Source organism: Harpia harpyja, chromosome 1, assembly GCF_026419915.1.
Source record: "Harpia harpyja isolate bHarHar1 chromosome 1, bHarHar1 primary haplotype, whole genome shotgun sequence".
Classification (NCBI taxonomy): Eukaryota; Metazoa; Chordata; class Aves; order Accipitriformes; family Accipitridae; genus Harpia; species Harpia harpyja.
This window is the reverse complement of record NC_068940.1, coordinates 62,153,670-62,171,872: the sequence shown is the minus strand read 5'-3', so window position 1 is coordinate 62,171,872 and position 18,203 is coordinate 62,153,670. Positions and strand designations below refer to the sequence as shown.

General features: G+C 39.6%; 1 protein-coding gene across 2 annotated transcripts in view; it reads right to left on the bottom strand.

The window, feature by feature from the left end:
- Positions 1-17,799, bottom strand: part of SNRK (SNF related kinase) — a 41,273-nt gene extending 23,474 nt beyond the window's left edge. The window contains exons 1-3 of one of the 2 annotated variants that reach the window (XM_052797221.1): positions 17,544-17,799; positions 6,662-6,760; positions 4,616-5,309 (exon numbers count right to left, since the gene is read on the bottom strand). In XM_052797221.1, coding sequence (XP_052653181.1) covers positions 4,616-5,204 — 589 coding nt within the window. In that variant the 5' untranslated portion in view covers positions 5,205-5,309; positions 6,662-6,760; positions 17,544-17,799. Of the gene's footprint in view, positions 1-4,615; positions 5,310-6,661; positions 6,761-17,342; positions 17,362-17,543 lie in introns of those variants that run through there. The other variant, XM_052797231.1, reaches the window with a different exon arrangement.
- Between the last annotated feature and the right edge of the window lie 404 nt (positions 17,800-18,203).

The following is an 18,203-nucleotide window of genomic DNA, read 5'->3' as shown; positions in this document are numbered from 1 at the left end:
TTGCAAGTATCTTACCATTTTATTTTTTTAACTCAAGTCTGTCAAATCTTATATTCAGCATATTTATAGTGTGAAAGGTTACTGTACATACCCATTGGCCATTATGCTTACATTAGTGATTCAGTTTGTGAATAAATTGCTATACACATGCAGAAACATCAAAACTAGCTCCACACAGGCCAGACAGGGTCATCAGGGCTACTTAGCTACGCTTAAGCACCAGGTAAACATGGCTGAAGCTTTGAAAGACAAAACACACTCCAGCAACACTATACACAAGAAGCCCTTGCAAATGCTTGATGCAAAAAGAAAACAAAAGAATTTGGGATCATTCCAACAGAGACAAAATGTGTCTAAAGCAGTATCCATCTCGGGAAAGCCAAAGGTATGTATGACAAATCCTCTGTTTCCCTTAATAATCAAAAAATGTATGACTAGATAATGAAGCCATGTATTCATTATTATCTTACCATATTGGCAGAAGATATCCAGGTCTGAGTTGTGCAAGAAAGCCATCAGCCATCATCTAATTACTAAAGCAATGGATGTTATCCAAGTGGTTAGCCTCTGCAACTTCCAAGAAGGCAGCAAGTTGGATTTGGACTACAAACTGCCAGTTGACTACTATTTGGTGCACTGAGCTACAGTAACCATAATATTCTTGTTAGTCACATCTTTTATGAGGAACATCTTGCCACCATTCTCTTGGTGTTGCTGTGACGACAGACTGCAATGCTAAATAATTGTGACAGTACCTACAATGTTGTTTGTGTATTACAGTACCATTCTAGAGGCCTGTGCTCAACTGTGCTAAATAGACAATCCCAATCTTACAATCTGAATTTGCCCATTTCTCATCCCAAAAGGATGAATTTACTCTGCAAATGTTTCCATGCATCTATGAAATCACATACAGAATACCCAACTACAATAATAAAAACCTATCAGAAGTGTCAATGTCTTCAGAATTACTGTACCCTACAGCACACTTAATACTTTGTAGAGATGCCAAGCAGTTAAAATAGAATTTGCTCTCCTCCGAAAGAATCAACTAATCTGAAAAACTGTAATTAAACTTTATCACCTAGGAAAGAGGCGATTTCTATTTATTTAATGATCCAATCTCTGTTGATGCTGGTAGAGCAAAAGGAAAAGCATTATCAGAAGCATACTTTATTCTCTCTCATCTGTAGTTATCCACTTTTCAATACTGCTGGAGTTCACTGGATTACACCACTGCTCTAGACATAACTGTCTGATCTAAAATAGTATGTCCATTTGATTTACAAAGTGAACTTTATGTGCAACAACAGTCCTCTCACTTTCCCCTGACTAAACCAAGTTTTAATTAACAGTCAAAAAAACATGGGAAACTACAAGCAACAGAACTTCTCATTATCTCACTCAGCTTTTTGAAAAGCCCTGGGAACATATGATCATTGCCTAATATTCCTCTTGCATCATTTTAACTACATACAGGCTTAAACACAAAAGGAAATGAGACACCTAAATTAACTAGTCTCTTTTCAAGTGTGAAAGCTTTTAAGCAGCAGCATAAAGGGGAGTTTAATCCCCAAACTAGCTGAAACAGTTACATTTTCATAAAGCAAGCTTTTCCATGATATTTATTAAGCATATAACTTAACAAAAGACTTGCCCTGAGTATTTCAGATCTTTGTAGAACAAAAATGTAAAGTCTTTTCCTCCATATACTCATTCTAATATTATTCATAAGACATGAGAAAAGCCATGTTTGTGGCAAAGGTCTTTGGCAAAAAAAAAACCAAACCCACAATACACCTTGATTAATTTTTCTTGCAATAATTTTTGCAAATATAAGAACAATTTTGGATAAATGAAAACAGGTGTGGGGGTTTTAAAATATTATAATGAATGCAAGTGTACCTTAACATGCACTGAGTATAAGCAGGGCAATCCTTTTTAATTTGGCATTTTAGTAAATTGAATTGGGTTTCAAGTGGTCAGATGCTCACAAAGGGGCAGAACCATGTAGTTGCACATGACCACCTTTCTCAAACAACTAGCTTTTAGATTGGTTCAGCTCTAATATAATTTCATCCTAACTGGCAAAAAAATCTTTGCCATCGTCAGTCATTATTACTGCAATATTAATAGCCCTATTCAGCCAACAGCTGAATGAGTTCACAGCACTTCACCACTACTGCAGGCTAGATATACACCTTGCACATTACTAGCATCAAAATGTAACTGATTTAATTCCTCTTCTTTTGAAAATGTCTACTTCTGAATTTATACATACTTCCAGTCCACAAGTGTGACCTCATCTTAGTGTGAAAGTTTATCTTAAAGGTTAAGAAAGGTTTACACAAGCTGATTTCTCAGTTGCATAATTATATGGTTAGTGATAAATTTCCTAAACATATATTCTTTTAAGATTCTACATTTAAGATTCCACTTGGGGGAAGGAGGGCTTTAAAGAAGTCCCTAATATTTTTTTTCCCCCACAATCTTTGCATTTAAAATACATGAATAAGTTGTATTTAGAAAACTTACATAGTGTATCTTACCTTTTTACCCACAGTTAGAAGAGGAAAATGCAGACTCAAGGTCATCATCTTATTGGCAACTTGTAGTAAATTTTGGTATTTTTATTCTGTAACTATTGTACTGACAGTACTTTAGAGATTTTGTAGTCCATTACAAAGTGATGAAAACTGTGCCACTAAAAAAGTGAGAATACAAGCACTGCAATCTGTCAACTAGGATAGGAGAACTTCTAGTATGCAGTAATTGAGACAGCATACTGGGGAATAAGTAAGCAAAAACTAACCACTGATGTGTATTTAAATATTCTCAGAAATAAAACTTAACTAGCATCCTTAAACAGCAGCTAGAAGAAATTCATTTTTTCTAGTTTTTCTACTGTTCACAGCAATCCACTCTATATTAGCCACACCTCCTCGTCTATGAATCCATTCAACCATTTTCTTCTAGTACTGTTCAGAAGTTTACCTACCTAATTGCTTACAAGGTCCTCTAAGAAACATTTTATGTGATGTCACCATTCTTACATTTATCATTAAGACGTCCAAAGTGCGCTTTGTTAACTCTGCAATTCAATTTTGACCATCTGGTCATAGTACTCCTAAGAACTCCAGGAGAACTCAGGAGTTAGGATCTCTAGGTTGCCACTAATAAAACCAGGACCAACTCATCTAAAACATTTGACTCTAAATAGAAATAATTTCATCAAGCATCACTGTAGCATCAACATGGATTTGCAAAACCACAAATAGCATAGACATCTAAAATTCCCAATTATAGCACACTTGAGAAAGTACTTTCAAGTCCAGAAATACCACAGTAAAATACCTATTCAAAGTCAGAAGCCATGAAGTGACATTGAAATGTTTAAGCAAAGACCATATGGTCTGCTAGCTAAAAATATTTATATTAAAAATAATGCAAGAATTTTAGTTCAACAGTGTGCAGGAATACCTTGTCAGCATACAAAATTAGCTGATTGTTTACCTCAGGTAAATTAGCAAAAAATTAGACAAGTCAGTCTTAATTTAAACCATCACTACAGCCACTACTATAACCATAGCAAAACACATACACAGCCATGTACAGAGTTCTAATGGGTATTAATAAGACAGTAAAAGTATCAGATACTGAGCGCACAAGAACAAGAGGCATGTTGACTACAATAAGCTGGTTTTGAAGCATCATTTGGAATTATACGTACCTAAGTTTGTTGGACAACTGAGCTCTACCTCAGTTAACAGATGCGAGCAATCTGTGTGACTACAGGACATTATTCAGTGACTCTATCAACATTTACAGCTATTTTAAAAAAACCCTCTAAAGTTACCTCTAAAAGCATATGCAGTAGACCTAACAGAGAGAATAAGAAGATTATCTGTATTAGTCTGTCTAGCACACTCCACTTTCCAGCTAGAAACATGAAGACTAATTTATACATTACTACTTCTCTTAACCTTTTAAACAATTAGGAGCAACTGGGAACTCACCCCTACTTTCAGTTCTCAGACAGGAAAAGGGCGGAGAAGAGGAAGAGGCAGTTAAAGCTTTCCTTAATTTCCAGTCTCCTTCTTCGATAGCCAGGTTAGTACTTATTAAAAATGGAATCCTACGACCTTGCAGCAGAACATGTAAGCAGCCTGGTCTCACAATGTCATTCTTATATGGCTAAACTGCGCAAAGAAAATCACTGGGTGGTTGGAGTTTTTCACAGTGGTGGGCAGGGGGACAATGTTAAAAATAAATTGAAAACAGGCACTTTTCTGAAAAAGGGATAGGTCCGCTAACAAAGCAAGTACAAACATACACATAGCATTCATATTATTGTTAATAGGAAAGTTAATTACAATGTACACAATTGCATCATTTAATACAAAAAGATCTTTTAAGCATTTTTTGAGAATGTTTGAGTATCTCCTCCAAACAGAGCTGCTCCAGCATTAACTCATCCATAAGTCATCCAGGTTATAATATTATTTCTTGCCAATTAGCTAGCTTCCATATATGGCATTATCTTGAAACAGAAAACAGTGGTACAACATCATGGTACTTAAATTTAGATTACTGGTTGAATTCAAAGAGGACATACCAACTGCTGGTGCATCATATTCATCCCCAAGTAAAATTTCAGGAGCAGAATATGCAAGAGATCCACAGCTTGTGGTGAGCTTCTTTCCAGGCTGGAATTTGTTGCTGAAGCCAAAATCAGTCAATTTCACAAGTCCTTGTTTTTCAAAGAATACAACATTCTCTGGTTTTAAGTCTCTGTGAACTACATGCAGTTTATGGCAGTAGGATATAGCATGAACTATTTGAGCAAAATATTTTTTTGCCAGATCCTCATTCAGACCTTCTTCATGTTTCATGATGTAATCAAACATATCTCCTCCATCACCTAGCTCCAAGATAAGATATAGCTTAGTCTGGGTGTCAATCACTTCATACAGCCGTACTATATTGGGATGCTGCACTAGTTTCATGCATCTAACTTCTTGAAAAAGATGTCCAGTGGCCAGAGTGTCCAGTTTGGTCTTGTCAATTACTTTTACTGCTACTTTTTCACCTGTGAAGACATGCCGAGCAAGTTTGACCACAGCAAAATGGCCTCTGCCCAAAGTTTTATCCAAGTCATACAATCCTGCAATTTTTCCATCATATCCTCGCTTGAAGCCTGCCATTCTGTTTCAGAAAATGAAATAATATTTAAGCTCTTTGGAAACGTGATCTTTTCATATAAGAGTATCTGATGCAAATAAATAGTCCATTGTCACTGCCAAGCATACCTAAAAATAAAGATACAAGTTTATATATTTGTATAAAAATAAGCAAAATTACTATCCTATAATTCTCCCAAAGTTACATTGGCACATTATTACAGATTATTTATTAAATTCTTCAGGGGTTTTTACAAAGGGTTTGATAAGCCATGCTTCAGTAACAAACAGATTTCTGAAATCACATTATCAGTATGCTTGAAGAAAGTGAATTTCAACAGTGCAATAATGAAAATTTCTCTGAAAATCACTGGCATTCATGTTCTTGAGTCAGAAACCTTGCAAGCAACACTTGAAGAAGTTAGTGTTACAAGGACTGTTAAAATTGGCAAAGCTGAAATCTGTGACTTTTCCGGCTACATTAGAAATGCACTGGGCAGCACAGAATATTGACAAGAGGAACATGCTTGATTTACCTTATTTTTGGCATATTCCTTCATGTTGCAGAATGAAACAGCTCTAATACAAAGTTCTGATGGCATGACTTTGGACTTTTACCTTCTCCTTTTTAACAGCTTCCTGTTTAGCAAAGCTCAGACTGACATACAAGACTTAATTTTGTAACACTAATTAGTTTGAGCATTATCAATCACTACTTTAATTACAACAAATGAACAGCTCTACAGGCTGAAATGAAACATTTGGGTTGGATGTACTCTTAGTGCTAAATAAAATGTCTTGTTAAATATTTTGACTGGAGTTATAAAAACTGGTGATAAAAAGTTTGCATGTAGGCTGCATATGTTCAGCAGTCCTGGGAATGAGTCAGGAGAAGGGGAAGAAGAGTGGGAAGGAAGGGGAGAGAACTCAAGACTTCAGCCTATTTATGCTGAACTCGTGCTTACCAGTTAATCTGACATTTAAGCAAACAAGATTCAATTTATAAAACATTTATATTCAAAACTGGTTTTGAAGGTCTTATGTCCCATTGCCATTTTTTTCACACACAAAACCTCCCAAAAACTTTTCCTGCATCTTTAACTTCGACTGATGTTTAAATAAAAATTTGTAGCTATCAAAAAGCTAACCATTTCTCCCACTTTGAGTGCAAAGTAGATAGAAATAGGAAAATTAGATGGCTTGTTGCCAACTCAATAAAATACAGAAAACCCAGCTCTTTAGAATATATTTTCACAGTTTCAAAACTGAACTTCAAAAAGAAAATCTTTGAAAAGGAAGCTGGCAAACAAACAGCTTCTTACATTAGCTATTCTCAAGTCAACATGTAAGCATTAGATTAAAAACACTCCCTGCTAAACAAGTTATTTCACAGACAGTGAAACTAATGAACCTGGTTTCATATGGATTCAATTACAAGGTTGGGGGTCCTGTGAGGATTCTCTGATGTTTAACAAGCTCACCTTACTGCTTTTCTCAGCTGGAGCCATGGTATAACCTCTTCTCTATCCAGCTGTCTACTTCCACAAAGTCCGTGGGAATTCAGTTTGAGACCTCCACCCCTGTAAAATTTGAATGAAATCAATCAGCTTCTGAAATCTCATAACATAGACAAGGAACAGGGTAAGTGTAACAATCATATAAACATTGGGGTTTGGGTTTTTGTTTTTCTTTCAAGATAATAATCAAGCTTTAAAAAATTTCATTGGGTTTTGTGTTACTATACCCTTTCATTCTTCTACTAAGCACTATGCTTCAGATGCTCTTCCAAAAACCATTCCACTTCACTAGAAGATACCACAGTATCAAAACTGGGGTTGGCATATCTGCTTCCCAACACATCCTGTACTGCTCATCTTACAAAGTTTCCCCTACCACTCCCAATAAACCATGTAATGCCATCCCATCCTTATTCCAGAAAGTACAAAACTAGGTTAGAGCATGCTACATTAAACCAAATGCCCATGTCAAACACTTTCCTACCTCATAAGTAACCATTAGAGAATGCATAGGGAAGAACATAGTACAACGGCAAATGTAAGAATAAATAACAAAACTCTCCTTATCTTAAAGAGTTTCAAAAACTTCTTTACATCAGAGGGCAGTGGCTTTGTGTTTAATAATGCTTGATAGATTCCACCCCTCCCTGTGAAACTGGGCAGGTGCTTTATTAAAGCGTGTGAATTTTTAGTATCAAGAACATCCTGCGACAAGGAGTTTAATAGCTTAACTACGTGCTGTGAGAAGAACCACTTCCTCTTTTTTGTTTTTAATCTCCTGATAATTTGTGCATCTTCTCATTCACCATCTGTTCCAAAACAAGAACTATCATACTTTATTTACCTTGCCTCAAGCAACTCACAGTTGTAGCTTCCTCCCTTCCTAGCTTCAGTTCAATCTCGTTCAAGTCCTACTCTGTCACTCCTTTTACAGATGTTATTCCAACAGGCTCTAGCATTCTTCTCACCTGTCTACACATTTTCTGGTTTGTTCTGTACTACTTTCTTAGGCCAGTTTAGGGGGGTTACTAATACTGAGCACTGACATAATGTTTTCATGTAATGCTTTATTATAGTTGTATAATGTCCCATCATACTGACCTAACCCCAAAAATGCAGGCTAATGAAAATGTACACACATAAAACACCTAACCTTAACCTGTATGAAGCAATAAGGAAGATACTAATCAGCTGTGCCCCATATGGTTGTGCGACTCCAGAGTCTCAATCCTAAAAGGACTGCAAACATTTGAAACAAAAAAAACCACCCCATGCAAACATGTTTTATAGAACTGCTGTCTCCACAGCACCCTAATCAGACTCTTCACCGCTTCTAGATTAAAGAAATAAAATAATCAAAAAAGCACACGAACTTACAAAGACAACTTTTTTAACTGCCACTAGGACATCACCCCTCCTTACAAATCTTTTTCACCCATAATGCATCCTATAGTCAATACCTTATGCTAAACTACAGTTTTAGAACCCTTAAACTTTAAAAACACAAAAGTTGTATCAAAAAACAGACAGCCATTCCCTATGCAATTGAAGTTACCAACAACACAAACTCCAGTGCTCAAGTTTTTACAGACCATTTCTTTCTTGAATGTTAAATCAAAACTCAAGATTTACATCTCTATTCACACGAATTCATCACATCCTACAAATCTGGCCCAGATCATGAAACACCTTTACTCTCTAAGGGGAGATGTGGCTTTAAGAGATATTTTCTGTTAAGTCTTGGATTCAAAAAGAACACCTGGAGACAAGACGGAGCTTTCTTAGTGCGTGGCAAAACCAAAGTTTCATTACTGGAAGAGGTAAGGAAGATGGAGGTAAAAAAGCCTCACTCCATTTTGACTTAGCTTTTCTTTCTTAAATTCAGGAAGGTTCCATCCCTGGCAGGGCAAAAGGGAGAAAGCGATCCCAGCCAGATGTAACAGAATGTAACTTGTCTGAATTTAAGTAACTACAATACTCAGCAGTAAGGAAAGATTTATACTAATTATTTTGTTCACTTGGCACATTCTCAACCATCTTCATACAAACTCAACAAGTGATTTATCTCTAAATGACAGAATACACATAAACATCAACCTGTCAACAAAATTCCAGGAAAAATCAGTTATGCCTAAGCTGTGGAGAAATACATCAGACAGTAATCAATAGGATAAAAGCTTACAGAAATGGAAGATGAACTACGCTTACTAATGTTGCAGCCCCATTAGCTGAAATAAAATTAATGCAGATTCATTAACAGTTTAACATTAAGTCTCCGCAATAACAGACCAACTAACTTTTAATTCTGTGGGTTTAAAATAAATCTTCAGAGATGAAGCTCCCACAGCTAAACACAAGGATCTTAGACACACACACGTGGTTTGAAGTGAACATACCAAAATAAAGAATTGCTCAGTAGTAGGAAATGGATGTAAAACTGCCATAGTGCATATAGGTACAAACCTTCATTACAATTTAAATATGCTGAAGGATCACAGTTGCTATACCAATACTTTTCAGAGAAATAGTTTCTTTTTCTCAGTTTCTCTCTAGAGTAAGAAAGCAGAATTTTGAAAGCACTTAGGGATCAACTAAGAATGCAATTTCACAAGGTACCAGCTCTCAAGCTGAAGCCTCTTTGTGACCCTTTCTTTGCAGTTGTCTCCTTAGTTACATCAGTAACACTTTCGGGGCTAACTATAAATGGAATCACCCAAAACTTCCAGATTTAACACATCTACTACCATCGTGATCCAAAACAGGGTTAGTTTTAATGACAGATCATTTCAATGACCCAGTTTACAATGGGACCTCTTGAACATTTTTACCAAATGAAGGAGCTGCGAACTGCAGCGCCCAACAATCAAAATTTCAGCCAGCCATATTTTGCCAGCAAGCCAAACTACAGCCTGAGGAAAAACATTTAAGAGACAGTTATATCACAGAAAATATTTACCTGTCTTTCTTTTAATTCACATTATCTCAAGTCCTTTATTATAAGTTCATTTTTCAGCATTAGAGAGTTCGGGTTTTCTAGCTGGCGAGCTTACTAACCATTAGCAGCATTTAATCCATGTGGCTAATTATGGTTTTAAAAATGCAGTTTTCCCTAACTATACCAGAATTCAGCTACGCCCCCGATACTCATTTTATGTAATGCAGACATTTACCAGTAAATAGATTCAGAACAGATCCTTCCTTCCATAGAAGCTCATGTATCCTATCCCACAAAATACTGCAAACAGCCTCTGTAATGGAGATCTGCAGAAGCCGTTTTGTAATATCACATGCATCCTATTAAGGAGCTTAACAACAGTACTGTGATTCAACTACCTCTAAAAGATGGATGAATAGATCTCTAATAGATGTGTTTAGAAAAACAGCATGCTTCAGAGACACCAGTTTTTCTTTAAGCAATTCATCCTGTCCAAAAAGTTTCATTATATTATACATTACATGCAAGACCAGCCCAGTTCATCTTACCCTAATGTGTTTATTAGCTTCTTACTTTAGAAGATGAAGAGTCAAAGTTCCATTTCAACAAAATGTTATAATGCTATCAATGCAAAAACTTCCCTGCATTATCAGGCTAACAGACATAAAAGTTGAAGTAATCTTCACTGGGACTCCCTCGTCCACAAACAGCTAACCATTCCTGTCTCCCTTCACAATAAATGGGAGGTTCAGTCAACACAGATAAGAGCCTATGATAAAACAAATTGCACCCTAAAGCAGATAGCTAAACACATCACATGAATCATTTCTTAAAAGCACACATTTTCATTTTCTGTAGCAGGAGTTTAGGACTACTAGTTCAGTGGATGTACATATTATACACACCCACAAGACAGATTAAATAAGTTTCACCCTGTTTCCCCTTTTGATCTCTTTTGTCTCAGATGAATAACAGTATATATACCAATTATTTATTCACTACATAATTTTTTACTGTGAAAGTGATTTGTACCAATCATTAGAATCTGAGAGCAAACTGAAGGAAACATCAACTCAGTTACAAAACTGTGCAAGTATAATTTTTCACTTTTTTTCCAATATTTCCTATCATTTTTTTAATCTGCTATCCTACTGTAAAATAGCTTCACAGCCTAATCCATGAGCCTTTAAATACAGTCTTTGTTACTACAGGAGCCACTACTTCTATGTGATGATGTTACGCCCGTATTCTCCTTTTGTTTCCACACAGAGGTGTCAGAGTCCAGCAAAGCCCTTCCTCCCCAACCTTCCTGTGACCTAAGCCTTCACAACTACCAAAGGTACTCGAAGAAAGGACAGAAAGGACAGCAATCTATACCTGCCCTACAGCCAAACACCTTGCAGATGCGGCATTCCTGGGGGGTGGGGGCAGCAGTGTTACAACTCAGTCATCATATACACAACGCTATCTAATGCTTTATTTTCCACTTTGTGTGACTGCACCACAGCATACATGCATATCTTCCCCTTCACTGATGACTAATCCCATAAACTCTCCTGCTCCTGACAAGTTCCACAGTAAAACACTACAGTAGATTTTTCAAGGTGTACATGTGCTTTTATTTTCATATTAGACCTCATTGTCATCTCCCACAGCATCAGCATCCACCTCGCAGTGCATTGCTAAAATGTCAAGATGTATCAGCAAATCTACCATTCCGCATGGCCACACCTAAAACAATGAAGATAAGAGTTATCAAGTAGTTCTATGTTCCAAACATAAAAAGAAGAATTAACCTGCACGATTTAGTATTATTCCCTGAATTTTGCTCTGAAAAGATACGAGCTGCCAATTGCTGATGAAGTTTTGCCATTAAACATTTGGGAAGTCTGTAGTGAAACGCTAGTGTTTTCATTATTTTAGAATGTATTGCAGGCATCAGGGCTACTGGTGCCTAGCCTTAACTCTTCTTAGAATCCAGAAATAAAAACAAAATGCCAGCAAGAATGCTTCAACTCTAAGGTCCATTATTCAGCGAACAGCCAGCAGCAAAAATATTTAGCAGGCCAATAAACTTAAAACATTGCTCCTGAACCTATAACAAAAGGTTGGAGGAGGGAGAGGTTGCATTATAGATTTAAGAAAAAAGTTACTAACATTATTTTGTAACAGAAAATTACAAGAGCCTGCATGACCTGAGATCTAAGAGCAAGACTTTGAGGCAGCTCCGATGTATGAGAAAAATCAAACTTAAAAAATATGATGCACGATTCAGGATACCATCAATTAAAGAATACAAGTATTTCTTAGACAAGAAATTCCCAAACTTTTAGACCTACAGATTTCTGTCTGCCATCCTATTTTCTAAGTCACGGTACAGTCACATCAAGCATGGAATGTTTAAGCTTTCCTCTTTCACACCTGTTTGTAAAGCTGTGGTGAGTGGCTTGCAAGAACACTAGTAAAGAGCAAAATAAAATTTGAGAACTGTGTTGTAGATACCCCACTATAGTTGACATCTTTGTAAGAATCACCTTCAATACAGACAAGTGAAAAAAGCCACTGGATCTGAATTGGTCCTTCAAGGGGGGGTGCCTTTAAAAGTCAAGAATGTGTATTTCCTTTTTCTTTCACAACAAGTAGATGAAAGAGGAAAAAAAAAAAGATACAGACAACACCTAAGTAGGTATATATTGCAAAGCAATAGCAAGATAGTAGTAGTAATAGCAAGATTATGATTACAGACTAGATGCCAAAGCTATTAAGAGGACAGATGTGCTACGAGTGATCAAACTACGATCCATTGTCAAACTCATCATTAGTAGTCACTAGCATTGGTTCCAACTGCCTCTAGTTGTGAAATGTGTTAAAAGCCCAAGATACTTTCATAACCACGCTGATAATCACTGTAGCTCACAAGACACTTTCCATTTCTAAGAGGAGGTATTACACAAGACAAATGCAATCTGCCCTATGGATTTGAGAACTCAGCAATAGCTTTGCACCATTTAAAGTCCTCACACCAGCCACAGCTCCAAAAGCAATTAATTTCATATGGTCCCTGTTTTCCTCTTGTGCCTACTCTCAAAGTCCAGTATGTAGCTAAATAAATAAAAAACAGTAATACAAACAGACACCACCACCCCATTCACTTAAGATGTAAAGCTGCTCTTAAAGTATTATTGCAGAGGAAGAGAATACCAGATCTTCCCAAATGGCCGTGTCCCCTAAATTGTCTTCTGCAAACTGGTATGTGATAACATCTTTTTAAAAGGACTTACTTCAAATTTTGCAATATCTGCTAGTACTTTCTTTTTGTGTCTGTAAATCAGTTCTAAAATTTTAAGGCCCTGTGATGTCATGATATACAAAAAAATTAGTTTCAACTGAAATGATCCGTGTTTTGCAGTTCCCACTGAAAGAAAAATTTCTGCTCAGCTACAGGAAATTAACATGCATATCTGTTACAGACATTCATAAACCTAACCAACCTGAAGACCACAGAAACCAACAAGCTTTTCAGTTGACCATCTTATAAGCAACAGACATAGCTCATGGTAGTTGAACTCCCTACCCCAAAATTATACTTTTCCAAGCTTGATAAGCAGTATCCTAGTAGCTTCTCAAAGGCTTTAATATTCCAAATCTCATCACAATTTCCTTTTTTTTGTTCTTCCCCAGGCCCCCAAAATAACTGGGAACATGAAACTGATGAAGAAATACTTTGCATATCAGACAGAAGTCATATTATTGTGATTCATGATGGCATCACTATCTTTTAGACAAGACACTGCATCTTTATTTCCAGAAAACCTACTACAGGAACTTTGCAGAAAACAGACAACTCGGATTTCTATTCCACCAAGCTGGACTCTTTTAGAGGAATTGCCTCATCTACTCCACGTTCATGAATTCTCAGAATTGTTTCACCTTTTCCAAATGTCTATTTTTTTAACATTACCACATAATTTTCTCACGCCAGACAGTGTCGCAAAGACCACTAACAGGAGCTCTAAACATTCCACTGTTAATCAATGAATACTTCAGTGTGGCTTAACATTTTAATAAGTTGCCACTGTTGTAAGATCTAAAATCATCTTTGTTGTACAAATTCAAAATCACAAACATGATTTTTATTCTGTATCAAGGGAGGTGAAAGCATCAACCACTAGCTCAAATGGGAGTATTCAGATGCAAATATGTGTACATACTGTTAGTACCTATGACAAGCAATAATGATTGCTATTAAATTTCTTAAGAACAATCTCTGAGCTCAAATGTCAGATAGCTTCATTTGTTTAGCAATACATCTGGTAACATAAAACTTAAGTACTGAATTGACTTAAGTTGCCTCTGAGATACTGACATTTTCCATCTAGGATACAAACTACTTAAACCTTAAGAAATAGATCGACCACAACCTCCAGTTACTCAGTTTCAATATTTTATCCTCATTTATAGCATCCTAAATTAGTTAGGAACTGGCAGACACCTGAAATTCACCATGCCTCAACATGAAATAAAACTATAAAAGTCTAGGCTATCATCTTATCTCTCAAGTTGGTTTAAGTCCAGTCAGTAACTAGATAGGAGACTACTGAAAAAAACCCACAGAATGATATGTGAAGAACAGAAGTAAAAACCAGTCTGTCAAATTCAGTGCAACATTCACATCCCAACACTGCTGTAGAAGATCACTATACAACCAGGAGATTCAGCTTTTCAGAAAGCAAACACGCTCTTATGTATTTCACAAGTGTAAAAACTACATAGCACTTTTTGCTCATTAAGTTCTTAACATTGGTGACTTAACTGACATGTACTAGAACTCTGCCAGGGTAAGTTATCCTAGAATTGTAAGTGAATACACAGTTTTTCAAATCCTCTTAAGCTCTTACATAATACTGTTATGTGTATTAAAACAACAGCTACTTTACATTATTACAGAAGCTGTAGCATTCCAGTTAAGTGCTTGAGAGTAGTGTGACAACGAAGATGCACAGAACCTCGTAGGTTAGTAAAGTTAAGAGCTTATGCAATTTAACATCGGTATATTCATCATAAACTGCAATTCAGCCCTATATGCATAAGGCAGTGTCCCTGATCTGAACCATGTTTCATTGGTTTCTTATTTTAAGACATAATCAGAAAACACTATAATGGACAGAAGTTCACTGAGAAGTTTTACAGCTACAGCATTTCAGTGGAACTTTGAAAGCAGACAAAATCCAAAGAAGTACATTTTTTCATGACACACACACATTCTGAGGAAAAAAAAGCTACCTGCACCAGGATACTGTGCCCTTGAAAGCAAGGCAGGCAACAAAGCAAGACAAAGGCGCTACTTTGGCATTACAGTTGCTAGTGGGATAAAAAGGGCAATGATACACTGAAGGTGTAGACTGCAAAAGAATTACTCAAGTATGATATTGAAGGCAGGGAGTTGGAACCTTAGAAGAGACCAAGTTGGTCAGAACAGCGCACAAGGAAGATGACTACCACAAGTACAGGAATATCTGCAGTAGCATCTTAACATGTATACTCTTAACATGCTATTTGTTTAAAATAATCAGAAATCAGACTATGTATCTGCGGTGCAACCACCCACACCACATGGGAATATTAGTTCTCATAGCAAGATGATTCAAGGAACATCAGTAACCTGTACAGAAATTTCAGGATCCAAAACTCAATCTGTACTTTCTTGCTTCTCAATTGTGTAAAAGAAAAAAAAACAAACAGTTTACCACTAAGTCCACTTAAGATGTCATCTTCCCTTTTCCTTGTTTTTGTTGGAAGCCTCAGGTGTGGATCACAAAGATTCCCTCAAAAAAGCCAGATAAAGTGCTGTCTTGGATGATACCTTGCCTACCAGGCACCACTCCAGCATTCAGGTTAGCTTCTCTTCCCAATCACTTCAAAAATCATGCCATCATTCTACCACTTTTCTGGTCATTTATAACATTCAGGAAAAATGTGAGACAAGACTGGACTTTCTCCTCAGATTTTATTGTTAAGACCTCAAATCTCGATTTTTTTTTTTCCATCCACTAGAAGTAAAAGGGGCAATTATTAGTCTAATTTAAGTTAACATTTCAACATGTTCCACAAAGTAAAATTTTATTGCCTTATGTAGCAATGACTGTTAGTTCTTGTAAGTTTGTTTCAGATTCCTTCTTTCTAAGGGTCAGCAATAGTACAAAAATAAGTGCTAGCCGAATTCCCACTTTCTGTGATACACTTACAGCTATCAAAAAACCCTACCATTCATTAACCCAGTTCCTAATGGTACATGCCTTGCAAGAACTGCTTAGTTCTAACATAATAAACATGTGCTTGTAAACATTTTCGTATAGATTTCATTTTGCTGAGTTTTATTAAACTGGTCCTTCCCCAGAGCCTAAAGATCTAAATATATCCGTAATAAACAACTGCAAAAAGCAGCCTATATGACTAAGTAGTGACTGCACTACAGAGGGCAGGCGTAAGCAGATTTGCATGCAATTCATTCATGCTAGATGGCTGTAAATCATACAATACACTTCAGCTGCTCCAGGAACTGCAATGGTACCGTTGAGGAAAACACTTCTTTGCATATCTACTCTTAACAAGCTCCTGAAAGCAAGATGATCAGTAAGGAACTATCTACACATAAGCAAAAACCCAAAGCATTTTATATTTCCATATCCCATGTAAAGCTTTCTCCTTCACAGGTGTTCCTGCATCACTTACCAATAAAAATATCCAATTTGAAAATAGGTCACATTTGTCGCCAACCATCCTCAGGCCAATATAGTCTTTTTCCCTAGTGGATGTGCTCTGACACTTTATTCGGTCTACTTATTAAAAAAAAAAAGCACACCACCAAAAACAACCACACATATCTGTCCTTCAGCTATTACCAAGACGGTATGTCAACCACAAACATCTTTAAAAGTCATCTTCCATAAATTTAACTAGTGGAGTACCATCTGGGTGCCAAAACCCACCTAGCAAAAAGCACAAAGACCTCTACCCAGGACTTATCTACTTATCCGGCCGATTTCTATAGTAATCTAAAGGCAGTAAATTCAACGCGGTAAGTGTACTGACAGAAGCAACACACGTATCGACAAAGAACAAGGGATACTTGTGCTCCCAGCCTCTGCCAGGGGCATGCTCCAGCCCTGCCGGCAGAAAAGACGCCAGCTTGCATTCTGAGCAAACCTGTTGGCCGCGCACCTGGTTCCGAGGGGTAAGATGCACCGTCATTCCCCCAAAACGCACCCGTGACCGGACCGACTCTCTAACCGCAGGGCTTTCGCCTCCCTTGTTTATCTGCTTTCCGAGCGGCGGAGAATACGCGGAGGAGCCGGCGGGGGCAGCAGGGCGGAGGGGCAAACTCGCCACCGCTCCCCCCCCACCCCGCGGTGCGCGGACACTGCTCCGGAGCGGCCGGCGAGGGCACGCACCCGGGCGGACACAAACACGCGCGGGGTCAGATGTCAGTCGCGCGGCGGGGAGCCGGTCACACGCGCTGCTGGTGCGGGGACGCGTCGCACGGACCCCGCCTCGGAGGGGGCGAGGGGCTGGCGTGGGGCACGCCGGGCTCCGCCGCGCCGGTGGCGGGGGGGGGGGGGGGCACAGGAGTCTCCCGCCGGGAGCCCGCCGTAACACCCGCTCCTCCCCTCCCCCCCAAATCCCTCTCCTCCAGCCCCGGGCGGCACCGACCTTCGGCGGCCGGGAAGCGTCCCCCCGCCACCGCCTGCCTCCTCCTGGGCCGAGGCCGCCATTGGGCCGGCCGGGAGGAGCTCGGCGGGCGAGGCCGGCTCCGGGAGAAACGGGAAGGCGAAGGGAGGGGAGGAAGGGAACCCACCACACCCCACCGGGCCGGCCCCGTCCTCACCGGCCCAGCCCAAGCTGGCAACTTACTGCCTGCAGCAGCGGCGGCGGCGTCTCCTCGGGCCGCCGCGCCCCGCGCCGCCCCCTGCATGGGCAGCGCCCGCCGCGACTGCCCTCGGGAGCGGCGGCGGGAAGGGAGGGAAAGGGTCGAAGACCCCAGCGGGAGCAGCGGGGAACCCCGGCTGAGCTGCGGCGAGTCCTGCCCCGCGCCTGCCTGCCCGCCTGGCGCTCCGCCGGGCCCTGCCGCTGCGGCGACTCCGAGGCGCAACTGACAACAACGGCCGCGGCGGCTCGCGGAGAGCCGTTGGGGGGGGGGGGGGGAGTAGGAGGAGGGCGGGTGGGAGGCGGGGCAACGGGCACCCGCGCGAGCCCGCGAGCCGGGCGCCGCTGCGCCTGCGCGGCAGGGAGGCCACGCCATTGCCGTCACGGCGGGCCAATGGGGGAAGGGAAAGCGCGTTGGGGGGGGGGGGCGGGGCAGCGAGCGGCGGGTGGGGAAGGGGAGGAGAGGGGGAGAGGCTGCCTGAGGGGAGGGGAGGGCAGGGCAGGGCAGGGCAGGGCAGGAGGGGGCAGTTCAGGGGAGGGGGGTGGGTGGGCCGGCGGCTCTCGGGGACAGCGCTTGCTCCCGTTCGTGCCCTCCCTGGGCTCCGGCTTCCTAAAGGTGCCCGGCAATTCGCCCTGGAAATGGCAAAA